Source organism: Dendrobates tinctorius, unplaced genomic scaffold (assembly GCF_039654945.1).
Source record: "Dendrobates tinctorius isolate UK_male_01 unplaced genomic scaffold, ASM3965494v1 ptg000081l, whole genome shotgun sequence".
NCBI lineage: Eukaryota > Metazoa > Chordata > Amphibia > Anura > Dendrobatidae > Dendrobates > Dendrobates tinctorius.
The window spans coordinates 13500403-13514299 of record NW_027361749.1 but is presented as its reverse complement, the minus strand read 5'-3'; the positions used below and the strand labels follow the sequence as shown (position 1 = coordinate 13514299).

The 13897-nt window shown below is 49.4% G+C and overlaps 1 protein-coding gene across 2 annotated transcripts in view; it reads left to right on the top strand.

Moving 5' to 3' along the window:
- Positions 1 to 13897, top strand: part of PRKDC (protein kinase, DNA-activated, catalytic subunit) — a 503687-nt gene that overhangs the window by 139154 nt on the left and 350636 nt on the right. For both annotated transcript variants that reach the window (XM_073583775.1, XM_073583776.1), the window contains exon 22: positions 7552 to 7658. In XM_073583775.1, coding sequence (XP_073439876.1) covers positions 7552 to 7658 — 107 coding nt within the window. The remainder of the gene's footprint in view (positions 1 to 7551; positions 7659 to 13897) is intronic.

The following is a 13897-nucleotide window of genomic DNA, read 5'->3' as shown; positions in this document are numbered from 1 at the left end:
ACCCAAGTATAAGCCGAGGCACCAAATTTTGCCACGAAAAACTGGTAAAGCTTAGACTCAAGTATATGCCGGGTATGCATTGTCCCCTCATTCCCATGCTGGTATGCACCGCCTCTTCATCCCCATCCTTGTATGCACGATCTCCTCATCCCCATCCTTGTATGCACGGTCATCTCATTCCCATCCTTGTATGCATGGCCATCTCATCCCCATCCTGGTACGCATGGTTCCACATCCCTATCCAGTGTAGTGCTAATAGTTTTCTAGCTTGAAATAGCACTCTGAGATAGCTACAGGGGAATCCAAATCCAGCTCCTCCTCTAACATATCAAGTATGCAGATTTTGTGTTTCAACTGTAGATGGATTCCGAACACAGATTTTATTAAGTCAACTACCCCCTTCCAATAGTTCCCAATGTGTACACACTCCCACTTCATGTGCATTAGATGAGTGTCATGTTGTCCACTCTTATACTGTAAAGTAGGCATCCCGTCCCCCTAGAGGACTTGGAGTTAGACGGTTAAGTTGGGTAATAAATTACAGTCCTCTTTAGAGGTGGTGTGATTCATGTCCTAATTTAAGTGGATTTTTTTCCTTTAGTACTGAGAGGTTTAAGGACTCTTTCCATGCTGGCTGAGACCATACAGCCTGGTTGTTCTCAGCTGCAACTGCTTACCGTGTTTCCCCGAAAGTAAGACCCTGTCTTACATTAATTTTACCCCAAAAAGTCCCACCCTGTCTTACTTTCGGGGGAGGTCTTACATTAGCCGAAAAAAAATGACAATTTCTTTTTAACCAATAAATTAACATTTATTAACATGCTGTTATACCCCATAACAGTGCCGTATCCCACTGCACACAGCCCCACACCCCATAACAGTGCCGTATCCCACTGCACACAGCCCCACACCCCATAACAGTGCCGTATCCCACTGCACACAGCCCCACACCCCATAACAGTGCCGTATCCCACTGCACACAGCCCCACACCCCATAACAGTGCCGTATCCCACTGCACACAGCCCCACACCCTATACAGTACATGTTTCCCTACTTGTTTTTTAAATGCTGGACGTTTTCCTCTGCGGTGCGGCTGTGGGTGCGGAAGGCCTGTGCTGCAGGGAACGCTGTGCCAATCAGCAGGGAAACAGCGGTGACGTGGGGCTGGGGTGGCCAATTACAGCCCGAGCTGCTGGACCAATCAGTGCTCGAGCCGGGGGCCGGCGGTGACGTGGGGAACAGGGGCGGCCAATGAGCTGTTGAGCTGGGCGGATTGCGGGGTTAACACGGCGAGTTAACCCCATGAGCGCTGGACCCGCCCAGCTGCACCTGAGGACACCTCTGGAGCCTGGGGACCCAATGGGGGACAGCGGCGGCCCAAAGGTAAGGGCCTTACATTTCACAGCGGCCCCCAACCCTGCCTTACATTCGGGGGAGGCCTTACATTGAAGGACCCCCCCCGTAACCCCCACCCTGTCTTACTTTCGGGGGGGTCCTACTTTCGGGGAAACACGGTACTTACCCTTTACTCCCTCTATGTATACAGACTCTGGGCATTTAGTGTGCTAAAGCTAATTAGTTGAAGTTTGGAGTTGGTGTGTTCTGTAGTTTGCTATTGTATGTTTGTGTTTCTCTTCTGGTTCCTTTTCCCCTTTAATTTATTCCTTCCTGTCCCTATCATCCTTGCTATTATTGGTTAGAGCTTTTGTAAGATAGCAGTTTTCTGTTATTCCTTTTTTTGTGTCTGGTTTTCCTTTCATTTGTGTCCCATGCCTCTTGGGTTTGGTGAGGGGACAGATTAGGTTTTTTACGGGATCATAGTAAGGTAGGAGACTCTGGCCTCTCTACCTTTTAAGAGTACTCCTGGGACAGGGATAGTTAGGGTCCCCAGCTCCAGGGACACTTTGAGGCCCCTCTTCCTTACTGAAGACCGTCACAGAGTGACATATACCAATTTTATATGGGATACTTGGGGTCTTCAGCTGGAGTCACACATAGCGACTTACCAGCGATCCTGACAACGATATCAACGTGTCAGGATCGCTGGTAAGTCGCTATGTGATCGCTGGTGAGCTGTCAAACAGACAGCTTCACCAGTGATTAGCACAGCGACGCCACGCGCGCGGCATCGCTGTGTTCGTTAGTGCTGATGCCATATTCATGTCAAAAATAGAATTAAAATAAAAAATAGTTATTCTCACCTTCCGACTTCCCGCGCAGCATTCCCGCCTCTCTCCACGCTCCGGTCCCAGTAATCCTTTGCGAGAATTCCCGCGATGACGTCCGTTCTCGCGGGATCGCAAAGTCGCGGTCATTTTTGCAAAGGATTACTGGGACCGGGAGCGTGGAGAGAGGCGGGAAGACTGCGCGGGACGCCGGAATGTGAGAATAACTATATTTTTTTTTTTTTTTTTTATTATTTTACAGCTGATCGCTGGTCTCCCGCCTGTCACACGTAGCGATCCGTGCTGGCCAGCGGGAGATCAGCGACGAAAAAAATGTCCAGAAGTTTCTTGCAGCGACCAGCGATACCGGCAGGGGGGCCGGTCACTGATCGCTGTCACACACAGCGATCTCGCTGGTGAGATCGCTGTTGTGTCACAAAAGTTGTGACTCAGCAGCTATCTCGCTAGCGAGATTGCTATGTGTGACGGGGCCCTTATATTCTCTATAAATTAGAAAGATTTGGGACTATCTTTGTGATTCAGACAAAGATAATTTAGGAATTAAATTTAGCACCTCTTCCCATTGTTCCTTAAGGCCCCGTCTCACTAAGCAATCTCGGTAGCGAGATCGCTGCTGAGTCACAACTTTTGTGACGTAACAGCGATCTCACCAGCGAGATCGCTGTGTGTGACAGCGATCAGCGAGCGGCCCCCCTGCCGTTATCGCTGATCGCTGCAAGAAACCTCTGGACATTTCTTTGGTCGCTGGTCTCCCGCTGGCCAGCTCGCATCGCTGTGTGTGACAGGCGGGAGACCAGCGATCAGGTGTAAAAAATAATAAAAAAAAATAAAAAATATAGTTATTCTCACCTTCCGACGTCCCGTTCAGCCATCCCGCCTCTCTCCACGCTCCGGTCCCAGTGATCCTTTGCACGAATGACCGCGAGACTTTGTTATCCCGCGAGACCGTGACATCTCGCGGTCATTCATGCAAAGGATCACTGGGACCGGAGCGTAGAGAGAGGCGGGATGACTGAACGCGACGTCGGATGGTGAGAATAACTATATTTTTTATTTTGATTCTATTTTTTACAGGATGGCCAGCGATGCCGGGCGCTCGGCATCGCTGTGCTGATCGCTGGTGAAGCTGTCTGTGTGACAGCTCACCAGCGATCACATAGCGACTTACTAGCGATCCTGACACCTTGATATCGGTGTCGGGATCACTGGTAAGTCGCTTAGTGAGACGGGGCCTTTAGATAAGGGACCCAAATGTCTTTCCCACTTTACTTTGTCTGTGATTGTACATTTAGAAAAGTATCCTGCCATAAGCTGCTTATATATATGGGAAACCCTTTGTGTCCTTTGCAGAAGCAATTTTATCAATCATAATGTGTATTTATAATAATGAAACTTGCTCTGAGTTGTACATTATTCGCATGACCTTTTTTTACAAAAATGTATGAAACATTTTATGAGTAAGATCGTATCCTGCTCTTACTTGTTCAAAGTTTTTAAATGTTCCCTCATTTAAGAGTTGTGACAAAAGAAAAATACCCTTATCTTCCCAATTGTTGAAGCCTTTTAGCTTGGAGAGCTCTGGCATGTTGTAGTTATACTATAAAGGTGTGTAGTTTGTGTATTTACCAATTCCCAGCATATTCTTGCCTCTATCCCACACTTTATATATCAGTTTTAGTGTGGGGCAGTTTGGGACATTCTCTCGAGGAGGACCCATATCTAATACTGACATTGGCAGTTTCCAGTTAGTTCCTCCTCTAATTAGTTGACCCCATATTCCACAGTGCTCGGTTCTTCTCCAACTATGAAATTGTTGCATTTGTGAGGTCAAGAAGTAGATCCAGGCATTCGGGATAGCAAATCCACCGTTATCGTCTCCTCTGCAGGGTCTCTAGTTTAATTCTGGTCTGTTTCTTTTTCCATGTTAGTTCTCTGAACCAGCTATGTATTTTATAAAAGAAGGTTGTGAGGATCCATACTGGGGTGTTATGTAGGCGAAATAAAAGTTGAGGCATGAGAATCGTTTTTATCAAATTGCCTCTCCTGATGACTGACATTACTGGAAGTCGCCACCAAGTTTCTATTTTAGTTCTGAGTTTTAGCAATATGGGAGCCAGGTTAAGAGAATAATATGCCTGGGGCCTGGCGGTAACCACTACCCTTAAGATATTTAACGTATTTGCTACCCTCAGCTGAGTATTTTCCATGGATAAATCTGTCGGTAGGGGATCTATGGGCATGATGACTGAGTTATCCTAATTAATTGATAATCTTGATCAAGTTTCAAATATTTTAATAAGATTAATTGCTGGAAAAATGGAAGAAACCACATTTCCTAAAAATAGAAGCATGTTATCTGCATATAAAGAGGTCCTCATGTCTAGTGACCCACAACAGAAGCCGGTTATTTCAGTAGAGGCGCGTATTACAGAAGCTAACAGCTTTATGGCAATCGCTAAAGGTACTGTCACACTTAGCGATGTACCAGCGATCCCGACCAGCGATATGACGCGGTCAGGATCGCTGGTACATCGCTAAGTAGTCACTAGTAAGCTGCCACACAGGCAGATCTCACTAGCGACATCGCTGGGGACGGGGATCGCTACTTACCTGTCACACCAGGCGATCCTGCGTCCTCCCGCCCGGCTCCACGCGTCGCTCGTCTTCACAGCAGGAAGCGCCACAGGAAGCTGACGACGAGAAACAGTCCTAAACGTTCTCGCGCGATCAGCGATAACCAGCGGGGGAGCGGGTCGTAGGTAAGTATCACACACAGCGATATCGCTAGCAATATCGCTATAACGTCACTAGTTATAGCGATATTGCTAGCGATATCTCTTAGTGTGACAGGCCCTTAAGAGAAGGGGCGACAGGGGGCATCCCTGCCTGGTTCCGCTCCCCAGCGCAGACGCCCCTAATATACGACCATTTACCTTCAGTTTCCTTCTAGGGGATAAATATAACAACTGGATATACTAAATAAATTTACCACCAGTCCCATGCCTCTCAAGACCGCCTACAGGAAATTCCACACTTTGCTGGCAAACGCTTTGGTAGCGTCGAGAGAAAAGACTGCTCTGGACCCGGTAGACTGAGCTTAGCTGGAAACCCAAAAAAAGACGTTTCAAAAATTAGCTGATGTGGATTTGTTTGGCATAAAACCTGTTTGGTCGCCATTAATCACTTTGATAATTACTTTTGACAGTCTGTTCCCAGTAACTTGATGTTAGTTGAGAGAAGTGAGATTGGTCTGTAGGCATCAGACTGATAGGGGTCTTTCCCAGGTTTTAATTATAGGATTATTACAGCTTCCTTCTTCTTCGTATGTTTTAAATGTTTATATATCTTGTTAGGAAATTCTGATTTAATTCAGAGAGGACGTCTGCTCAGGATCCTGCTCTTTTGGCCAGAGATAGCTTTTCTTGTTCTGGGGGTACTGTCTTGTCTGGCATTACACAGATCTGTCTTGTCTGGGGTTACACAGACCTGTCTTGTCTGGTGTTAAACCAACCCTTTTCACCTTTTGTGGGATTATGGAAAAAATAAATACATACTACTAGGTTTTCCCACACTTACATCTGATCACTTGGGTTCCCTATGGAGAGAGGAGACTTCTTGTGGTCTGATTTATTTTCAAAAGACCCTTTAACAAAACAAGAAATGTCCAAAATGACCTATTTTAAATTCACAAATAAGTCACAAGCTGCAACTTTATGGCACCTCAAAGTCAGTTAGGCAAGGAATCACTAATTTGTATTGTGCTAACGCTGACTTGGCAGTTTATCTTGTTGGGGTTCTTTAATGCAGGCATGGACTTTTTCTACCTTCCACAGATGATTGAGGTTCTTATGCGAAGAGTAGAGAACCTTCCAGATGAGATCAGAGAAAAAAAAAATGGCTTGTATGCGTGAGATGTACTGATCCTGTCAAATTTTTTTTAGATGTTGTTAATTAGACTAAATGGTCTTTAAATAATTTTATTTATAACCACAGATCATGTACTAGGTACACTTACACACAGTTTTTGAAGTATCTCAGCATCTAAGTTGTTCCAAACATCATGGATAACTAACCACCGATCTTATATGGATATAGCCTAGTGCAAATCCTCTTTTCTCATCATCTAATCTCTGGCAGAGTCCTGATCTCAGCATCTTGTATGTGGGAACTAGACGATCACTTCCAAGACTTCTTGTCGTTTTTTATGCTGAATATATTTTTTAATAACCGTGTATGTTTGGAGTCAGTCATCCTACTGCAGAATAAATTTGGAGACGTTTAGATGCCTCTCTATTGGTATTGCATGACAGATATCTGGTTATATTTCTCGGCTTTGAGGACACCAAGAAATAGGCTACGGTAAGGACAATAGACACAGAGGTTGGCCACGGAAACTTAGTGCTACAGATGAAAACTGCATCATGTATGCTTCCCTTCAAAATCATAATCTGTCCAGCAGTGTCAGCAGCACAGAACTGGGAACAACCAGTGGGAGCCAGCATAAGGGGTCTTCATGGAAGAACTGCAGCCCAATACCATACCTCTAAAATCAAAATAATGGCAAGTGATTAAACTATGGAAGAAAACATGGGAACTGGGGTGCAGAAAATGGCAGCAGGGGCTCTGCACTAATGTTTGCAAATGTGAAATATTGAACTGTGACGGGAGGCAGTTTGTTTTACAAAGAGCTGGAGAGCGGTACAGTAATGAGTGTCTGCAGACAACAAAGAAGCATGGTGGGCTGCAATTCAGCAAATGAAGTGGGGAATTTGATTAGGATTAATGAAGTCCTCAATGCTGAGGAATACTGGCAGATACTTATCAATCATGCTGTACCATCAGGGAGGTGTGTGACTGCCTCCAATTTTATACTGCAGCACGACAATGACCACAAACATGCAGGCAATGGCAATAAAAACTATCTTCAGCCTAAAGAACAACAGTTAGTCCTGGAAGTGATGATATGGCCCCCACACAGCCCTGAGATCAGCATCAAGCGTGTCTGGGATTACTTTAAGAGAGAGAATTTGCACAAGCCTACAACCACAGAAGATCCGTGGTTAGTTCTCCAAGATGTTTGGAGAAACAATTATCACTTCTATGTTTGAAAGCATTCATACTTTGCAGCATTTTTTCCACACCTGCCTAAAACCTTTGCACAGTATTGTGTTTGTGAGTGTGCATATGTGTATGTATACATATATGCAATATATAATTCATTTTTTATCCATATATGTTATTCTTTTCATTAGCTCTTCTATTGTCAGCACTTAAGAAGTTGCCTATTATATGTTTTTAGCATTGGTAATGAGCTAAAAAATCTAGTTGTATTATAATTATCATTCTTCACTTTATCTATTTCAGAAAAGTCTCTGAATGCTGTGGATGTAGATCGTCTGTCTCGTGCTTCACAAAAAGGTTTCAATAAATATCTTATAAAGCAAATTCAAAGAACAAAAGCACTGATTGTGGTAAGTCATTTAATTTAAATGGGGCTTTTATGACGTTTGTAATTTTTTTATATTTTGTTAATAACAATACAATTTTATTGTCATGTGTATATTTTGTGTTGCTCGTTTTAAAGAGACTATATCAGAAGTATCAACCCTCCTAAACCAGCAATATGGAAATGTAGGTCATAGAAAGCTAAATAAATTGATACTTGGTTATCTGCGATCTGATGCCTTATTCCAGGGAAATCCATGTTTTTTTCCAGTATGTAAATGAGGTGTTAAAATATCCAGGTGGGCTAGAGATCTTTCTGAGAGTTTGCCTTCAGAGCCTATTTTAATGCTTCGCGATGCCTCTGTATGGAAATTGATTGTCCCTGCATGTGTTACTTAAGGCCCCTTTACATTTAGAAATGCACCAGCAATCCGACCACGATACGACCCGGTCAAGATCGCTGGTGCATCGCTAAACATGGATTTTTGTGAGTACTCACCGTAAAATCCTTTTCTCCGAGACGCTCATTGGGGGACACAGAGACTGTGGGTGTGTGCTTCTGCCGTCTGGAGGCTGACACTAAGTATGCAAAAAAAGAGTTAGCTCCTCCTCCGCCGCATACACCCTCGCCCCCAGACCGGGCGTAACTCAGTTTAGTGCATAAGCAGTTGGAGAACGCGCCTTAAATTCAGGCAAGAAATTATACATCTGGAAAAGGGACCACCCTGATCCTTACATAAGGATTTGTATAACTTAAAATAAGCAAAAACCAACTGGCTAGTAGGGTGGGTGCTGTGTCCCCCAATGAGCGTCTCGGAGAAAAGGATTTTACGGTGAGTACTCACAAAAATCCATGTTTCTCCTTCGTCTCATTGGGGGACACAGAGACTGTGGGACGTTCTAAAGCAGTCCCTGGGCGGGATCTTAGCTCACCCAATCCATGCTATTTTGCGCCCCTGATTAGAGGTGCGCAACTGCTGCCTGGAGAATCTTTCTTCCCAGGCTTGCATCCGAGGATGCCTGGGTATGTACGTTATAATGTTTGACAAACGTATGCAAACTGGACCAGGTAGCTGCTTTGCACACCTGTTCCGCTGAAGCTTGGTGTCGCAGTGCCCATGAGGCACCCACTGCTCGAGCCGAGTGAGCCTTGATCCCTGCCGGAACCGGCGTGCCACTGATTTCATAAGATTCTTGGATCGTCAGGCGAACCCATCTGGCCAAAGTCGCTTTGGACGCAGCAAGCCCCTTCCGCCGCCCTTCTGGGATCACGAATAGAGAGTCTGTCCGGCGGAAAGGTGCTGTCCTTGTCACATACCTCCTAAGAGCTCTTACCAGATCCAGGGTGTGCAAAGCCTTTTCTACCCTGTGCACCGGTGCCGGGCAAAACGAGGGTAAGACAATGTCTTCGTTGATATGGAATGCAGAGACAACCTTCGGCAAGAAGGGAGGAGCTGGCCTTAAAACTACCTTATCCTTATAAAAAGTCAGGAACGGCGGTTTACAAGATAAAGCCGCCAATTCCGAAACCCGCCTAATAGACGTAATAGCTACCAGAAAAACGACCTTCCTGGACAGGTAAGGTAAGGAGACTTCTTGTAACGGTTCGAAGGGAGGCTCCTGAAGGGCCCTGAGCACCAAGTTCAGGTCCCATGATTCCGTCGGCGCCTTATAGGGGGGTACTAAATGTGCGACCCCCTGCATAAACGTCTTAACCTGCCAGACCGAAGCGACCTTTCGTTGAAAAAGGACCGACAGGGCCGAGATTTGCGTTCTGAGCGAACTCGGAGCCAATCCTGCGTCCAGCCCTGCCTGCAAAAAAGCCAGTACGTTGGGGATTGAAAAAACCAGAGGAGCCACTCCGCGATCCCTACACCAACGGAAAAAAACTTCCCAAGTCCGATGATATACTTTCGCCGAGGAAGGCTTTCGGGCACTCACCATCGTGGCCACCACCTCGCGCCTGAATCCTGCCTGTGTTAACAGCCAAGATTCAATGGCCACGCCGTCAAACACAGGGCCCCTAAGTTCGGATGGTAGATCGGCCCCTGGGACAGCAAGTCCGGCCGATCTGGTAGACGCCAGGGTACGTCCACCACTAGCTGAACCAGATCTGCATACCAGGCCCTCCGAGGCCAGTCTGGGGCTAGCAGAATTGCTGGAACCCTCTCCCTCCTTAACTTTCTGATGACTCTTGGAAGCAGAGGTAGCGGGGGGAACAAGTACGGGAGACGAAACTGGCTCCATGGAAGCACCAGAGCGTCTGCTGCGATCGCCTGCGGGTCGAGGGATCGAGCGACGAACCTTTGTACTTTGGCGTTCTCTCTGGATGCCATAAGGTCCACGTCTGGTGTCCCCCACCGTTGGCAGATCTGTTGAAAAACCTCGGGGTGCAGGGACCATTCCCCTGCCGCGACCCCCTGTCGGCTGAGAAAATCTGCCGCCCAGTTTTCGACTCCCGGAATGTGCACCGCTGAAATTACCACGTGGTTCTTTTCGGCCCAACGCAGTACCAGCCCAACCTCGCGCATGACTGCTTGGCTGCGCGTGCCCCCTTGATGGTTGACATATGCTACTGCTGTAGCATTGTCCGACTGAATGCGCACCGGCCGGTGACTCAGGAAACACTGAAAATGTTGCAGGGCCAATCGTATTGCCCGTATCTCCAGAATGTTGATCGGGAGAATTATCTCCTGAATGGACCACCGCCCCTGGGCTGTGTGACTCTGGAAAACTGCTCCCCAACCCTGCAGGCTTGCATCGGTCGTCACCACCAACCACTGTTCCGGGGGAAAGGGTTTCCCCTGGACCAGAGACGAGTCGCGAGTCCACCATCGGAGTGATCGTCGGACCAGCGGAGACAAAGTGCACCGATGACTGAGGGATAGCAGCCTTCGGTCCCATGCTGACAAAAGCGCATGCTGAAGCGGACGGAGATGGAACTGGGCAAACGGGATTGCCTCCATCGCCGCCACCATTCTGCCCAACACACTCATGCCGTACCGGATGGATCTGGAGCCTGGCTGTAGAAGGTTCCGTACCCCCTGTTTGATCTTTCGCGCCTTGTCCTGAGGGAGGATCACCAGCCCCCGGGAGGTGTTGAAAACCATGCCTAGGAATATGATTCTCTGGGCTGGAACCAAGGACGACTTGTTCCGATTGATCAACCAGCCTAGACGGGCCAGGGTATCCAGCGTGATACTGACATTCTCCTGGCACGCCTGAAACGACGGCCCCTTTACCAAAAGGTCGTCCAGGTAAGGTAGTACCGTTATGCCCCGAGCATGCAGGATGGCCATAACCACCGCCATTATCTTCGTAAAGACTCTGGGAGCAGTGGCCAGACCGAAGGGCAGAGCAACAAATTGAAAATGTCGCCCTCCGATCGCAAAACGCAGGAACCTCTGGTGTGGAGGAAAAATCGGAACGTGCAGATATGCATCCTGCACATCGATCGAGGCCAGGAACTCCCCTGGATCCATGGCTGCAATGACCGAACGGAGGGATTCCATCCGGAACCGCCTGACTGATGAATTTGTTCAGGATTTTTAGATCTAATACTGGCCTTACTGTCCCATCTTTTTTGGGGACCGAAAACAGGTTGGAGTAAAAACCTTGTGTCTCTTCGCTTTTCGGCACTGGGACAATGACCCCGTTGTGCTGTAGCGTCATTATGGCCTGTAACAAACCCTCCGCCTGCGATTCTGTTCCGGAAAGCCGGGAATGGAAGAATCGCCGTGGCGGGAGTCCGAGAAACTCTATCTTGTACCCGGACGATATCAATTCTGCCACCCAAGCGTCGCGTGCCACTGCGACCCAAACGTGGCTGAACCTTAGTAGGCGTCCGCCCACTCTGTCGTCCGTAGGTACGAAGCGCCTCGAGTCATTTTGCTGGAGGCTTTTGGGATCTGGCCCCCCTTGTTCTGGGCAAACGGCCTCGGCCTCTACCCAGCGGATTGGCTCTGTAAGAGGTTTTCCTTTCCCTAATCTGACCATCATTTGCGGAGGTGGATGCTCTGGCCGAAGTCCCCCTCCAGGGGTTACGAAAGGGCCGAAAACGCCTCTGTGTCTGCCTGAACGCTGGCCAAGTCCTCTGCTGCGGGAGGAAACTACTCCTCCCCCCTGTGGCTTCTGAGATAAGCTTATCAAGCTTCTCACCGAACAACCGATTGCCCTGAAAAGGCAATGAGGTCAAGGATTTTTTGGAGATAGAATCCGCTTTCCACAATCTCAGCCATAATGCTCGCCTAACGGCGATCGCATTTGCTGCTGCCACAGCAGAACACTCGGCCGCGTCCAGAGAGGCGCTGACGAGAAAATCACTTGCCCCTAAGATCTGATTTGTCACCTCCAAGACCTCCGCAGGCAGATCTCTGTCTTGGAGGGCATTCTGCAGAGCGTCCGCCCATGAAACCATGGCCTTAGCCACCCAAGTAGCCGCAAAGGAGGGGGCTAGGGCCGACCCCGCTGCCTCATACACCGAGCGGGCAAGCCCCTCTATAAGGCGATCAGTTGGGTCCTTGATAGAAGAACCGCTGGGTATCGACAATAGCGATCTTGACGCTAAACGTGATACCGGTGGATCCACTACTGGCGACTCCACCCATCCCTTATGGAGTTCAGGAGGAAACGGATACTTAGCTTGCAGCGCTTTTTGCATTGCAAAACGCTTATCCGGGTGTTCCCTATGTTTCTGGACTAGCTCCTCGAACTCCGGATGCGTGGCAAACCTTCTATGCGGTCGCCTAGTCTTTTTGAAGGAGACCTTGTGACCTGAGGCCGTGGAGACATCGTCCTCGATCTCTAATGTCTGGTTGACTGCCTCAATGAGGCTGTCCACCGAGTCTTGGTATCCCAGGCTTTCTGGATTCCAGGCCTCCTCCTCCTCCTCGCCCTCATCCTGCTCGCTTCCTGAGCTCGGCGACGGGGAACGAGATACCCTAATACCCGCCGCCGAAGCCCCAGAGGGTCCGGCCGACGGGGAACGAGCTCTCTTGCTATGAGCTTGTCTGGTGCTGGAGCGGCCTCTAACGGTCGGAGGGTCCTGAGACGTGGACGAGCTGTCTTCCGCTGGCAGACCACCATCCTTGTCCCTGCCTGGGCCTTGGAGAGACTCAATTGCCCTTGTAAGGGACATCATAGAGTGTGATAAAGACACCGCCCATTCTGGAGGGTCCTGACCTCTGGGCTCTGCAACAATGGGGGGCTCCTGGGCTCGCTCCGACTCGCAGGCTTCACAAAATTTACCCGGCTGCGCTTTAGGCAGCCTGACCCCACAGGAAACGCAAACAGCGTATAGGAAAGAGTGAGCTTTCCCTTTGCCAAACATATTGCAAGGTAGGGTAGGAGGAGGAGGATAACCCCTTCCTTGACTACTAGTGCGGCACTCGAAAACGGGGTTGCACTCACCCACCGGTAATGTCCCACCTTGCGTCTCTTCCACGGGGCGTGCGGCGTTACTCGCCGGGGCACTCGCACTCCGGGAGATATGCGGCGGCTTCCGGCCCCACTTCGGCAAGGAAATGCAAGGAGGGGGGCGGGAGGTCCCCGGTAACTGTGCGCGCCCACCGCTCTCCGCCCCCGGAAGTTATTGGGCGGGGCTTCCTCTACTCCGGAAGTCGGCGGGTGGGCGCGCGGACTCCGGACCTCCCCATACAGCGGGGACCGCGGCCGCCCGCGTTCTGGCCGCACTCCACGTGCGGCGTTCGAGGGAGGGGGGCGGGAGCTCCCCGGTAACTGTGTGCGCCCGCCGCTCTCCGCCCCCAGAAGTTAGAGGGCGGGGCTTCCGGCTACCCCCGGAAGTCAGCGGGCGGGGCCTCGCACGGCACTCACGGATCTCCCCATACAGCGGGGGCTCTGGCCGCACTCCGCGTGCGGCGTTACCCGCCGGGGGCAGCGCCGGGTGAGAGGCGGACTGCCCGGTCCCGGTCTTCATATTAACAAAGGTGAGCCGGGCCGCCGAGGGGGCTCTCTTGAGGTGCTTCTCAACCCCATCCCTGGGCAGGGAGGGGGAGGCTACTGCACCGCTCTCCGCCCCCGCTTCAATCCCTTGGCTCACCTGCGCCTCCAACTCCACCCCTGGTCTCACTACCTAGGGGTGGTAGGGGCATAAAGCATTCCCACGTTGCAGGAGAGAACAACGTGGAGGATCACTCACACGTGCTCGCCCGTTGGGGTCGATGGGGAAACCGAATCCTCTTATCAGGATGCGTTGCCGCCTCTTTACAAAATAAAAAAGAAAAATGGTTGTCTGGGGAAAAGTCCC